The sequence below is a fragment of the Pseudorca crassidens genome, chromosome 11 (genome assembly GCF_039906515.1).
Source record: "Pseudorca crassidens isolate mPseCra1 chromosome 11, mPseCra1.hap1, whole genome shotgun sequence".
Classification (NCBI taxonomy): Eukaryota; Metazoa; Chordata; class Mammalia; order Artiodactyla; family Delphinidae; genus Pseudorca; species Pseudorca crassidens.
Genome location: NC_090306.1, coordinates 47,124,778 through 47,137,596, shown reverse-complemented (window position 1 = coordinate 47,137,596; position 12,819 = coordinate 47,124,778). Strand labels below are relative to the sequence as shown.

The 12,819-nt window shown below is 43.9% G+C and overlaps 1 protein-coding gene across 9 annotated transcripts in view; it reads right to left on the bottom strand.

Moving 5' to 3' along the window:
- The window catches only part of NCKAP1L (NCK associated protein 1 like), a 57,741-nt gene that overhangs the window by 16,536 nt on the left and 28,386 nt on the right, over window positions 1–12,819 (bottom strand). For 8 of the 9 annotated variants that reach the window (XM_067696845.1, XM_067696851.1, XM_067696852.1 and 5 more), the window contains 12 exons: window positions 12,313–12,369; window positions 11,925–12,021; window positions 11,397–11,506; window positions 11,093–11,225; window positions 10,612–10,693; window positions 10,373–10,431; window positions 10,011–10,156; window positions 7,605–7,737; window positions 7,196–7,315; window positions 4,844–4,989; window positions 4,384–4,515; window positions 889–1,107 (listed from right to left, as the gene is read on the bottom strand). In XM_067696845.1, the coding sequence (XP_067552946.1) occupies window positions 889–1,107; window positions 4,384–4,515; window positions 4,844–4,989; window positions 7,196–7,315; window positions 7,605–7,737; window positions 10,011–10,156; window positions 10,373–10,431; window positions 10,612–10,693; window positions 11,093–11,225; window positions 11,397–11,506; window positions 11,925–12,021; window positions 12,313–12,369 (1,434 nt within the window). The remainder of the gene's footprint in view (window positions 1–888; window positions 1,108–4,383; window positions 4,516–4,843; window positions 4,990–7,195; window positions 7,316–7,604; window positions 7,738–10,010; window positions 10,157–10,372; window positions 10,432–10,611; window positions 10,694–11,092; window positions 11,226–11,396; window positions 11,507–11,924; window positions 12,022–12,312; window positions 12,370–12,819) is intronic. The other variant, XM_067696848.1, reaches the window with a different exon arrangement.

Sequence of the window (12,819 nt, the reverse complement as noted above, 5' to 3'; positions counted from 1 at the left end):
AAACCAGCACTCAAACGTGAGGTTTTTCTCTTTTAAGTTGAATCAGTTGTCAAGTTTTTGAAACTGAGAGATTTTACATTAAAATATGGATTTAGTGGGGCAGCGATCAGATGGGGCTAAGTGGTGGCCGTCGCCTTTCAGAGGGGCATGCCCTCTCCAACTACTCAAAGTCCCCACCTAGCCCACAACACCCATTTACCTTACCTGCCAGGCCCCTGTTGGCATTTTATTGTAAACCTTGTCTCAGTCTTTCTCCCTCCTCAGGGGGTTCTTTGCAGCCAGGCGGGCTCCTGCCGAGCTGATACTGGATTAAGAACGCCACCCAGTGGCTTAGGGAGGTAGGAATCCAGCTCCTCTCCATCCTTAACCCTCAAAGGAAATACTGCTGACCCCTGCCTCCTCCAGTCTGGAGGAGGAGGCCCCTTTCGCTATGAAGAGCAATCTACTAGACGCGACACGGTCATGTCGGGAGGTAAGGAGGCCGTGCTCCGGAGAGATGGTGTGAGACAGAATGGTCTCCAGGGGGAGAAACCGGACAAAGAGAGAAATAAAAAAGAACTTCAGAAAGAGGAAGAGAGATCATTTGAAATGAAAACAGTAAGAATCCAGAAAAGGAAGGTTAAGAACGGCAGATTAAGAGGAAAAGGGTCAAATTGTTACAGAGTAGATCAATGGATGTTACGTGGAAGCTTAGAAAGAGACCTCATGGTGGACAGAGGGGATCTGAGTTTGCCCCAGCTTGCAGCTCCAGTCCTCGGGCAGAAACAGGCTTCTGTTTGGGGGTCTATGACCCTAGGAGCTAAAATGCCTGGTCCCGAGGTCCTACTGCATAAAGGAAAAAGTGCTAACAAAGAAGCAAGGCAGCGAGAGAGGATAAGCAACACTGACCAATTTGTGTACAGAGTGGTGATAGTCTGTTCCCCACACGAGTCCAGTGGCTGCGTCTGCTGCAGGAGGGCGTTGCGGATGACTCTGGACACATCTGCACCCAAAAACTGGGCCAGTGACTTTATGAAACCGATGTACGCTTTGACTCCTACCAAGAGCTCAGAAGGCCTGGCGATCTCCTGGGTTGTGGCATTGTAGCCAGCCAGCCACACAATGGCTCTAGGTGACAAAAACCATAATCACAATCATAATGACAAACATAGTAACAGTTATCACATTTATACTGTGTTCTGCGTGCTGTACTATGATCTAACTACACGCATTATCTCATGCAAATCTCACAGCAACCCAATAAGGTAGGTACAATTATTATCCCCATTTTACGGATGAAGAAACTGAGACAGACCACACAGCTGTGGTGGTCTGTGAAGACCGCACAGCTAGCAAGTGGCAAAGCTGGGACCTGAATCAAATAACATTTGATTCTCAATCACCATGCTCTTCTGCCTCCTCTGGAGAAATTAAATCAGGTGGTAAAAGACCTGGGCTCCCAAATGCCATCTAACAGTACGTGCTTGCTTACAACCTCCTGCATTCTCAGGGCCAGCATTTGTCTTTTCTCCTCAGAAAGAATTAGTTCCAATGACTGTCAGAAATGGAAAACCACACCCAGAAATCCTTAGAGGTGCAGTGCAATCCCAAGTGGCCACGGGATGCCAGGTGGAGAGAGGGTACACTTGGTTGGCACACATCTATAGCCAACCTTAGAGAAGGTAGAATAACTGTTCACACTATTATTTTAGGGGCACACCAGGAACACCCCTCCTCACTGGACTCCCAGCCCCTTCCAAAATACCTTCCCCAGGAACCTGAGAATTCACAGTTAGAGTCAGTCCTCTGCCTGAGGCTTTCTTCCTTGTTAAAATGTAAACAGTAGGGGAAAGAGGAACATTAGCCTTTGCCAACACAAGCTTTTGTCAGTCATCTGCACATCAGTATGAAAGAGTCCATCAGGTTCTCCCTAAAGCCACAGATGTTTGGGCGTTTTTTGTTTGTTCTGTGTTTTTGGAAAACTTTATGGCAGGGGAGGGGAAGGGAACAGGAGGGCCTACTCCCCAGATGAAAAGGAAAAGAGAAGAGGTACCACTTGAGGAAAAATACTACGGAAGGGACAGATGGGAGGCAAGCCTAATCTATTTTAGAGTTTTCATTGAGGCCAAACCTTTAGGCCAACTTCCAGGCTTTAGGAACAATGATGCCAGTGACATGCTGCTCCAGGGCCTAGAAACCATTGCCAGCTTCTGAAGGTTTACACATGGATGATCATCAAATTGTCACCTTCTTGACATTTTACATGCACCTGAGACACTTCCTTCCATATAGCTAAAGTGTACGGAATGAAAACAAACTAATTTTACTGTCACCCAAGCAAAAAACTAATTGAAAAATTAGCCTGCATCTCCTACAGTCAAGGCACAGACTCCTAACTGTTCTCCCTACTCCTGTCCTTGGCCCCCCTAGTGCAGACAGAGTGAACCTACTGAAATGTTGAGTGAAATCATGTTCCTGCTCTGCTCAAACCATGCCTAGGCTCCCCGTCTCACTCAGGATCAAAGCCAAAATCCTTACGATGGCATAGAGCCACCTGAACCGTCAGTCTGCCACTCCTCCAGCCTCTCTGACCTCACGTCCTACCAGTCTCCCCCTGGCTCATACTGGTCTCCTTGTTCCCTGAACACACCAGGCATGTTCCCACCTCAGAGCCTTCGCACTTGCTGTTTCCTCCGCCCAGAATGTCCTTTCCCCAGATAGTCACCCACTTGGCTTCCTCAATTTCTTCAGGAGTTCACTCAAATGTCACTTTCTCAAGCAGGCCTTCCCTGGCCACCCTATGTAAAATTTCACCACCACCACCACTACACACTTCCCATCTCCTTTTCCTGCTTTAAACTTTCTGCTTAGCACTTATTTTCTAATCTACCATATATCCTACGTTCTTATTTTGCTTGTCTCTCCCGCTAGAAGGTAAGCTTTATGTGGCCAGGAGTCTTTATTTCTTTTGTATACTGCTGTATTAACAGCTTTGAGAACACTGATGACACACAATAGATGTTCAATAAATACTTGTTAAGTGAATGAGTAAATATACTACGTATTGCAAAATGAAACACAGAAGACTAGGAGATTATTCATAAAAAATTTTTCCCCTCACTCCCCTAATTTGCCTACTATAGTGCCCAATTTGAATATAAGGAATGTTCCTGCAGCTTCAGGGAGCAACAGAATGAGAGGCAAAGTGGAAGGAAGGGAATTTATTTTGTTGAGGCCTATATATGTCACTCATTATTATCTTTAATTCTCTACCAATTCTCAGTTACAGGTAATTCTCATTATAAGCTAAATATCATTATCCTTACTCTATAGGGTAGGAAATTAAGGCTCAAACAAGTTAGATAACCTGCTCTGATGTCTTAGCTAACAGCATCGACACAGATCTGCTGACTGCAAAGGCCCCAGTCACCCTACTAAACCAGTGATGACCAGTTGTGGTTGTTCAACAAAACCACCTATAGAGGGACTTCCCTGGTGGTCCAGTGGTAAAGAATCCGCCTTACAATTCAGGGGACATGGGTTCGATCCCTGGTCAGGGAACTAAGATCCCACATGTCGTGGGGCAACTAAGCCCGTGCACCACAACTACTAAGCTCGAGCGCCTCAACTAGAGAGCCTGTGTGCCACAAACTACAGAGTCCATGCGCCCTGGACTCTATGGAGTCCACGTGCCCTGGAGCCCACACACCACAACTAGAGAGAAGCTCACGTGCTGCAACGAAAGATCCCACACGTCTCAGCGAAGATCCAGCATGCTGCAACTAAGACCCGACGCAGCCAAAAATAAAATAAGTAAAAAATAAATAAATAAATAAAATAAAATAAGTAAATAAATAAATAATAAAATGAATCTTAAAAAAAAAAAGAAACCTATAAAGGTTTGGGGTTCTTTTATTTGTTTGTTTGTTTGTTTGTTTTTGGCTGCATTGGGTCTTTGTTACTGCGCGTGGGCTTTCTCTAGTTGCGGCGAGCAGAGGCTACTCTTCGTTGCAGTGCATGGGTTTCTCATTGTGGTGGCTCCTCTTGTTGCGGAGCATGGGCACTAGGCGCACGGGCTTCAGTATTTGTGCACACGGGCTCAGTAGTTGTGGCTCGCAGGCTCTAGAGCACAGGCTCAGTAGTTGTGGCACACGGGCTTAGTTGCTCTGCAGCATGTGGGATCTTCCTAGACCAGGGATCAAACCCGTGTCCCCTGCATTGGCAGGCAGATTCTTAACCACTGCGCCACCAGGGAAGTCTGGGTTCTTTTATTTATTTTTAATAGAGATGCTTGGAACCTATGCCAAATTGACTGCATCAGAATGACCACCAAGATGGATCTAATGGAACCCAGCTTTGAGAACGACCATACTAAGCAAACAGAAGACAACAAAAGAGTGGTACCTGTTGAGTCTGGCCTCCAGATGGCTGCTGAGATACTCAGAAGGGAAGATGGTGTGTTCAAATACACAGAAGCTGTGTACATGATTCATTGTCAGTGCCAATTCTGTCAAGTTTAGGTGTAGCTTGTCCATGCTGAGTAAAATTGAGAAAGTAAAATGAGCCTCCATTACAGGTCTGGCACTGCCTGCTAGTATTTGGGGAGGATCTGTCAGGCCCATGACCCTCAGACCCCTTTCATCTTCTGGAAAAACTCAGCCTAGAAGAGTACACATTGATGGTGACTTCAAAGGCAAAGTAGAAAATTCATATTTAAGGGCTTTTCCATATCTGTCATTCCCCACCACCACTTCCGCACTCTTTTGCTGCATCACCTTCCCTCTTTCCTATTCTCCCTTCTTTGAGGTAGTGCCCTGCTGGTAGTGCCCTTAGGCCCTGCTGGACCTAAGGCCTAGGTCCTCACTTGGTGACAATGCTGCGGTTCTTCCGGTGACTCTCAGCTCCTGGTTTGTCCCTCTCAGGCTCTCCTTTTCTCGGAGTCTGCCTCTGCTTCATGGTTTTCTTGTTTTTGGCCTTGCTGATGGTAGTGGCACAGTGCTTAGGTAGAAGCTTTAGAAACAAACACAAGTGAATGGAGAAATGAGATTCGTTCCTAAAACTGCCGAGTAATCCATCTAACAGTTATAAATAGGTCCCTCCCTTATTGTCTGTTCTTTTCTCGTTCTGCCTTTCCCTCTCTTTCCTTCCATACATCTCTTCATTTGGAATTACTCTTAGAGCACGATAGCAGCCATGAGAAAACTGGTTTTCTTACTTAATAGTCACACTTGTTTTTTTTAAAATCCAAGCTTCTACTGTTTCCAAAAAATCAAGTCTACCTTGATGGGCAAAGGTGTGTCAACCTTGAAACTATGCAAAGCTGTCTGTGGTAGATTCTGAAAGTAGTTCCAAAAACACAACTCCATTAGTAAGGCAACATCACTATTTATTCAAAATGATAACTTTGGAGGGGTCAATACTCATTTGCAAAAGTTTTGGTGTGTGTGAAAATAATACATAATGTTTTAGTCAACCTTGATACAGCACTGAGCAAATATCTTTAACTGTGTCCTTTGTATGTAGTAGGTATTCAAGTTGAGCGATGAATATACCCATGATTGTACTTGTTTACATATCTTCCTTGCATTAATTATTTAAATTTATTTCAAACATGTATTTGTACACCTTTCTCCCTTAAATTGGGACATTCCCCAAGGGCAGGAATTGTGTACCTTTCCTTCTGGGACCCTATCCCAAAAACCCAGCACAGGGCTTAGTGCCCAATAAATACCCAATAATATAGCAGCTAACATCCCCAAAACCCAGCACAGGGCTTAGTGCCCAATAAATACCCAATAATATAGCAGCTAACATCGATTGAGAATCGCATACCAAATATTTAACATATGCTATTTCATTTCACCTTTATGATACTTCTTTTAAGAAACTATTTTTGGACTTCCCTGGTGGCACAGTGGTTAAGAATCCTCCTGCCAATGCAGAGGACACGGGTTCAATCCCTGGTCCAGGAGGATCCCACATGCCACAGAGCAACTAAGCCTGTGTGCCACAACTACTGAGACTGTGTGCCACAACTACTGAGCCCGTGCGCCACAACTACTGAAGTCTGCATGCCTTAGAGCCCACGTGCCACAACTACTGAAGCCTGCGCACTCTAGGGCCCATGCTCTGCAACAAGAGAAGCCACCACAATGAGAAGTCCACAAACAGCAACGAAGAGTAGCCCCCGCTCACCACAACTAGAGAAAGCCCACACACAGCAACGAAGACCCAACACAGCCAAAAATTAAAAAAAATAAAAAGAAACTATTTTTATCCCCATTTTACATATGAGAAAATGGGAAGGTTAAGTAATAATATAACTGTGCATATGTACACACACACACACACGTACGCACGCACACGCACACAACCTGACTCTCCTCCTACCAAAGTTGCTACAAAGCCTGACTCAAACCCAGGAAGGGTGGGTAGCCTAGGAAACCTGAAAGAATCCAGGGCAACAGCGGAACAAGTTCTTCATTTTCAAATTTCCTATAAACTTAGGTTGAGCTAATCATGACCGGGTGCCAGGAGTCAGTCAACGGAGGGGAGGGGAAAACAACAGACAAAGACACAAAAGCAAAGCAGAAATTTCCAGCTGAAAATCAGCAAACAGAATCCAGAAGCAAAGGGAAGAATAACACTATGATGGTGAAGTATGTTGAATTAGTGATTCAATATTCAAATCTATTAACATAATTCAAAATACTAATAAAATCAGGAAGGATGACTCCTCAAAAAAAAAAAAAAAAAGACACAAAAGCAGCCCTGGGGATAAACACAGAGGAGGTGCCTGAAAATGTTCAGATAGCTACAGATTAGGGTGCAGATGGACAGAAAGGTGAGACAAGACAGGTGATCTGGGGCCACTGTTCTAAGTATGTGTACACAGGGCAGAGAGAGGAGGGGAAGTAAATTAGAAAGTTAACTCATCTCTTGGAACACTTCAAATGAAAGCACAGATTTTGTTGCAGTGCAGCTGTTCAAATTAGAGTATTTTTAGACACCTCTATTGAGTCCCAAGGGAGTAAAGACTGCCGATGGGACTACACTAAAAAAAGAAGCCTGCCATAAACTCATGTACACAAAAGCCCTAGCCCTACCTGAAAGGGTTAGAGAACTTGATGTTTGAGAAGAAGATAAAGGTAGATAGAGGGGAAGGCACCAAGGGACTGCAGAGGGCAGACTGAAACAGAGAGAGGGCTGAGCCTACCTGCTCACTCAGGTTTCGCTGTTCAGCACAGACCTCCAGGACACAGTTGCTGGTCTGCTTGGCCAACTCTTCCAGGAAGGAGTTGCAGTGATGAAGGCCATGGTTCTTCAGGTGGGGGTACTTTGGGAAAGAGGACCCAAGGAAGAAGCTGTCATCACCAGGACAACCACTTCTTCCTCATAATACTGTTCTGAGGCCCAGCCTGAGCCACCCACTCCCACAGAAGAAGAAAATGAGACCCAGAGAGAGTACACATTCTACATAAAGCTGAGACATTTAGGGACTTGCATCAGATACCTAGGTTTGTACCCTTCCTGGGACCAAAATCAACCCTTGGAATTGTGTTTTGGGGGAATAAGAATGAGATGTGATTAAAGAGATGACAGGGTTTGGAGTTCAGAGTACTCACCTCCTCTGGGCACATCTCATGAGTGCAGTGGACAAAGTGAGCACAAATCAGGGGAAAAGCGATGGCATAACGCAACATGGCAGGTTCCTCCAGGGTCATAGCAAACATCTTCTCAAATGTACGAAGATGAAAGCTGCGGAAAAGGGGGAAGGACACTTACAACCAGGGTTTAGGAGCTGGTCCCTTTGAGATAGAGAGAATATTCATTCTTTCAACAAATATTTATTGATATTCATCCCTCCCTCCTTAATTTCCCTACCCTTAAGGTAGACGGGAACCCAAGAAACTCAACCCTTTCAGACATTTTTACTGGATCCCAGGACAGGTTAGTATTGGGTTGGCCAAAAAGTTCATCTGGTTTTTTCCCATAAGATGGCTCTAGTAGCACTTAGTTGTCTTTAACTTCATTCGAAACAACTTTTGTTAGATTGTATTGTGACAGCTGTCATATCAGCATGCCTTTAAAAAAAAACTTATCAAAATTGGTGAATTTTTGTGTAGCCATTTTAGCATGGAAGATGAGAGGAAAAAAGCAACATTTTGGGCATATTATGCTTTATTATTTCAAGAAAGGTAAAAACGCAACTGAAACGCAGAAAAAGATTTGTGCAGTGTATGGAGAAGGTGCTGTGGCTGCTCAAAGTTGTCAAAAGTGATTTGCAAAGTTTCGTGCCAGAGATTTCTCGCTGGACAACACTCCATGGTCGGGTAGACCAGTTGAAGTTGACAGCGATCAAATTGAGACATTAATTGAGAACAATCAATGTTATACCACGCAGGAGATAGCTGACATACTCAAAATATCCAAATCAAGAGCTGAAAATCATTTGCACCAGCTTGGTTACATTAATCGCTTTGATGTTTGGGTTCCACATAACTCAAGCAAGAAAAAAACCTCCTTGACCATATTTCCACATGTGATTCTCTACTTAAACATAAAAAAAGTTCCATTTTTAAAACAGATTGTGAAGAGCGATGAAAAGTGGATACTGTACAATAATGTGGAACGGAAGAGATCGTGGGGCAAGCGAAGCGAACCACCACCAACCACACCAAAGGCCGGGCTTCATCGAAAGAAGGTGCATATGGTGGGACAGGAAGAGGGTCCTCTATTATGAGCTCCTTCCGGAAAACCAAATGATTAATTCCAACAAGTACTGCTCCCAGTTAGATCAACTGAAAGCAGCACTCAACGAAAAGCATCCGGAATTAGTCAACAGAAAACACATAATCTTCCATCAGGATAACGTTAGCAAGACCACGTGTTTCTTCGATGACCAGGCAAAAACTGTTATAGCTTGGCTGGGAAGTTCTGATCCACCCGCAGTATTGCACCTTCAGATTTCCATTTATTTCCGTCTTTACAAAAATTCTCTTCATGGAGAGAATTTCAATTCCCTGGAAGACTGTAAAAGGCACCTGGAACAGTTCTTTGAGCAAAAAGATAAAAAGTTTTGGGAAGATGGAATTATGAAGCTGCCTGAAAAATGGCAGAAGGTAGTGGAACAAAAGGGTTAATACATTGTTCAATAAAGTTCTTGGTGAAAATGAAAAATGTGTGTTTCATTTTTACGTTAAAAACCGAAGGAACCTTTTGGCCAACCCAATAATACCTCCTTCCCTTTTCTTATACAAAATTTGCTATTCCTCCCTCAGAACCTCTGCATGATTTGGGCCCTGATTTAGAAGTCCCTCAGTATTACTAATTCACATCTCTCTCAAAACTTGACACTCAGGCTCCAGAAAACTTTCTCTGATTAATTTCATGAGGCTGATCTTTCCTCAACCCTGTATTCTCTCAACATCATGCACATTTGCCATTATTATGTTGATGTCCTTTTCACACGTGGGTATTATACCTTCCCACTCATGCTGAATGCAGATAGCAGAGCCAACATATTGTGTTGTGTGTTTGATCCCTCAAAGGGTAGAGTTTTGAACAACAGTGGTCACTTAGTAAAGGCCAAATGATACCCAAGGAAGACAAACTCATTTGCATTCTCTAAAGACCCTGTTCCCCAGCCCTCCCAATTATTTTCAGTCCTCTCCACTAAACTCCCAAGTTTTCTATGTCTCTTTTAAATCACAATGTCCCAAGAATAAAAAGAAGGAGGTTCCACATATAACCGTGAGGAAAAGATAATCAATGAATTATCCCAGAGAAGAGAATGCTGTGTAAAGTCCAAATGGCTTTCCTAAAGAAAGCCAACACAAAAGGGAATCAACTTCAAATTCCTACCACTTGATAAAAGCTGGAAAGAAGAAGCTGTGGAGTTTGAGCATCCGTCTTTAAAGAGATCTCAAAGAAAACAAGCCTTTCCTGTGTATCTGGGGGAATTAGAGTCCTCCACAGAGGCCAGGCAAGAGATCAGGTCAATTGATAAAGAGCTCTGAGTCAGGACATACCAGAAAGTAGATAAATCAGAAGTTTCCACCAGCATATTCTCTACTGAGTCCAGCATTTGAGAGTGAAAGACAATGAGGTTCATCACCTTGGCTAAGTCAGGGTTCTCGTGCAGGTGCAGGGGAGCCTTAGCCACACTGGTATACGCCTATGGTTGGAGTTCGGAAAAGGGTGGAGAAAAACAAGATAAATGAAAAAGACTCCCAGTCTTGGGACTACAGTTTGGCTGGCATTTGTCCTGTCCAATCAGCAGTTTTCAGTGTTGAATCATTCCATACAGCAGAGCTTAGGAGTTAGAAAGAGAAGGGATTGTGAGGGAGAGAAAACCTTGAGAATGGGGGACCATTAACAGAAACAGACCTACCTGTAGACGGAACCAGTCCAGCCTCAATCCAGAAAATTCAAATTTTTCTCCATTATCAACTGTAAGAAAAATAGAAGTTTAAAAGGAAATAATAAAACAGCACCTCTATCCAACTGCATGGAATGGTATAATAGGTCCTCTTCAAAGTCATCTTGGCTATTCCCTGGCTCAAGAGATCAATATTTCTAGAAAAAAAGATGTTTGCCATCACTCTTCCTCCTCCAATTCCCTCCAGTTACCTTGCTTGAGATTCAGAGAGGAGAGAGTATTGACGAATGAGGACATTATGATGGACTCCTCCTCAGGACACACAGACAGGTTCTAAAAGAGAAGGTGGAGTTACCGTCAAGAAGGTATAAGTTCCGCCAAGAGAGAAACAAGACCACAAGGCTCAGTCAGTGTATGAAGGTAGGAAGAGCTGCCAAGTGCCACAAACAGAGAGAAAGAGCCAAACAAGACATGGAGGAACCTCCCTGAGTTCCCTGCCATGCTAACACCCAACTGCCTTTTACTCTTCTCTCCTATTTCTGTGCAGCCTCACTTGGGGAAAAAAATTGCTATGGTTATTAGTCCTTTTTTTAAATTTTAACAAACGTAGAGGGGAAAATCAGGCTTTTTGACACACAATCTACAGAGCATGAGATTCAGCCAGGGTGGCCCCCAGGGGAAAATGACCAGGGATCACCCCCAAATTTCCAAAGTATCATCAATTAAACATACTTGAATGATGTCACTGAGCACAAGAGCATCAAATCTGGCCAGGTACTGAAGGTGGTATTGCTCTATCACCTTGACGTGTCTTCGGACCAGAGCCCTAATCTCCTCCAACAAGAAAAGCAGTTCTGCAATGCTCCTACAAAGTCGAGGATGAGAACAGAGAGCTGTATGAGACTGAAAACGTGACCCGAAACAAAGACAGCGACAACAGGGCAGAAACTGAGACCTCCCGAGGTCACTTGATGTCCCCCCGTCCCTTTTCCCAGTCCATCTAAGGTCAAGATTCTTAACCATGCCAAGTACTAACGAGTCAGCGTAGTCCTCAGGTGTCTTCGTCTTGGTGACATTTTCTGTGTGGCGAACCAGCCAAGTAACCTCATCACGAATGAAGGACAGGGCCATGAAAGCAAAAAGGGCCTAAGGAGGGGACAGGGACTATGAGAATTTTCAACTTTATAAATGGATTTCAAAGCATAGAGAAGACTATCATGAAAATATGCATATGGAAACAACGGTGTAACCATACCAACAGTGGTATCCAATATTAAACACAGAGACTCACAAAAAACTATCTGTCTTCAATTAGTTCACAGTCAAATAGAGGATAAGGCAAGTACACAAATAGCTATAATATATGATATACTATGATAGTGCCCAAAAAAGAGATACAAGAAGTTTTAGGGTACTCTAAGAAGATTCAAGGGAATCAGGATATACATACACAAACAGAACAAAAAACTCAGAAATGCAAAAACTCATGAATGCCAAGTCATCCCCCACATAGGAGTCTTTTATCATTGAACATCGTCCCCCTCCCAACGTTTCTTTCTCTTGCCTTGGGACCCAGTAGTCCTGGTTCATCGGTTAACACAGTCTCCAGCTCCTTCACAGCCATCCGCAGAAATTGACGCCTTTGAGAGTGAAACTGGCCACTGAGGAAAGAAAGTGGAAACTAGAGAATATTGCCTCACCCACCCTTAAAAATCTTCCAAAGGCAGTGCAGAAGACAGCTGCATTTAGGAAGGGGTGTCAGCTAGGAGGAAGGTTCAATGCCACAGTTAGACCTGGTAAGGAAACACAAGAATCTGTGGGGCAGCAGCAAGTTCTTGGGTTGAGACAATAAGGCTGTACAGAAACTTGGGTGAGAACAAGGAGAGGAGAGAACAATCTCAGGAGAGATTCCTATTCCATCCCCTCTGGAAGAGCTCATTGCCCGCCTTTACCTGTTTGCAATTGCATGTTCCTTGCTTTCCTTTACGTCTGCCACTCGCTTGCCGTACCTGAGGATTGACATACACACAGAAGGGTTGGCCATACCACCAGCTGAAGGCCTTTTCCCACCTTCCCAGTCCTCAGAGATTCCAAACTACAGCCTGCAGGGGCATGGGCAGCCTTCACCATCAGGATCTTTCCAAACCTTACTTTTTACCCTGACCTATTAACAAGAGATTCATAGAGTTTAGAGATTATCTAGTTCTCATCATTATTTTGCAGATAAAGAAAATAATACCTGCAGAAGAAAACTGACTTGCCCAAGGTCACATAGGGTTTTAATGGCAAAGCTGGAACTAGATTTCTTGTCCTGTGCTCCTGCCTTGACACCTTCAAGCTGAAGTACTCTTCCAGGTTTGAGGGAAATACAAAGAAGCAGTGCATAAATATGACACTGCTCTCAAGTAAAAGTAGTTACTCCAGGGCTTCCCTGGTGGCGCAGTGGTTGAGAATCTGCC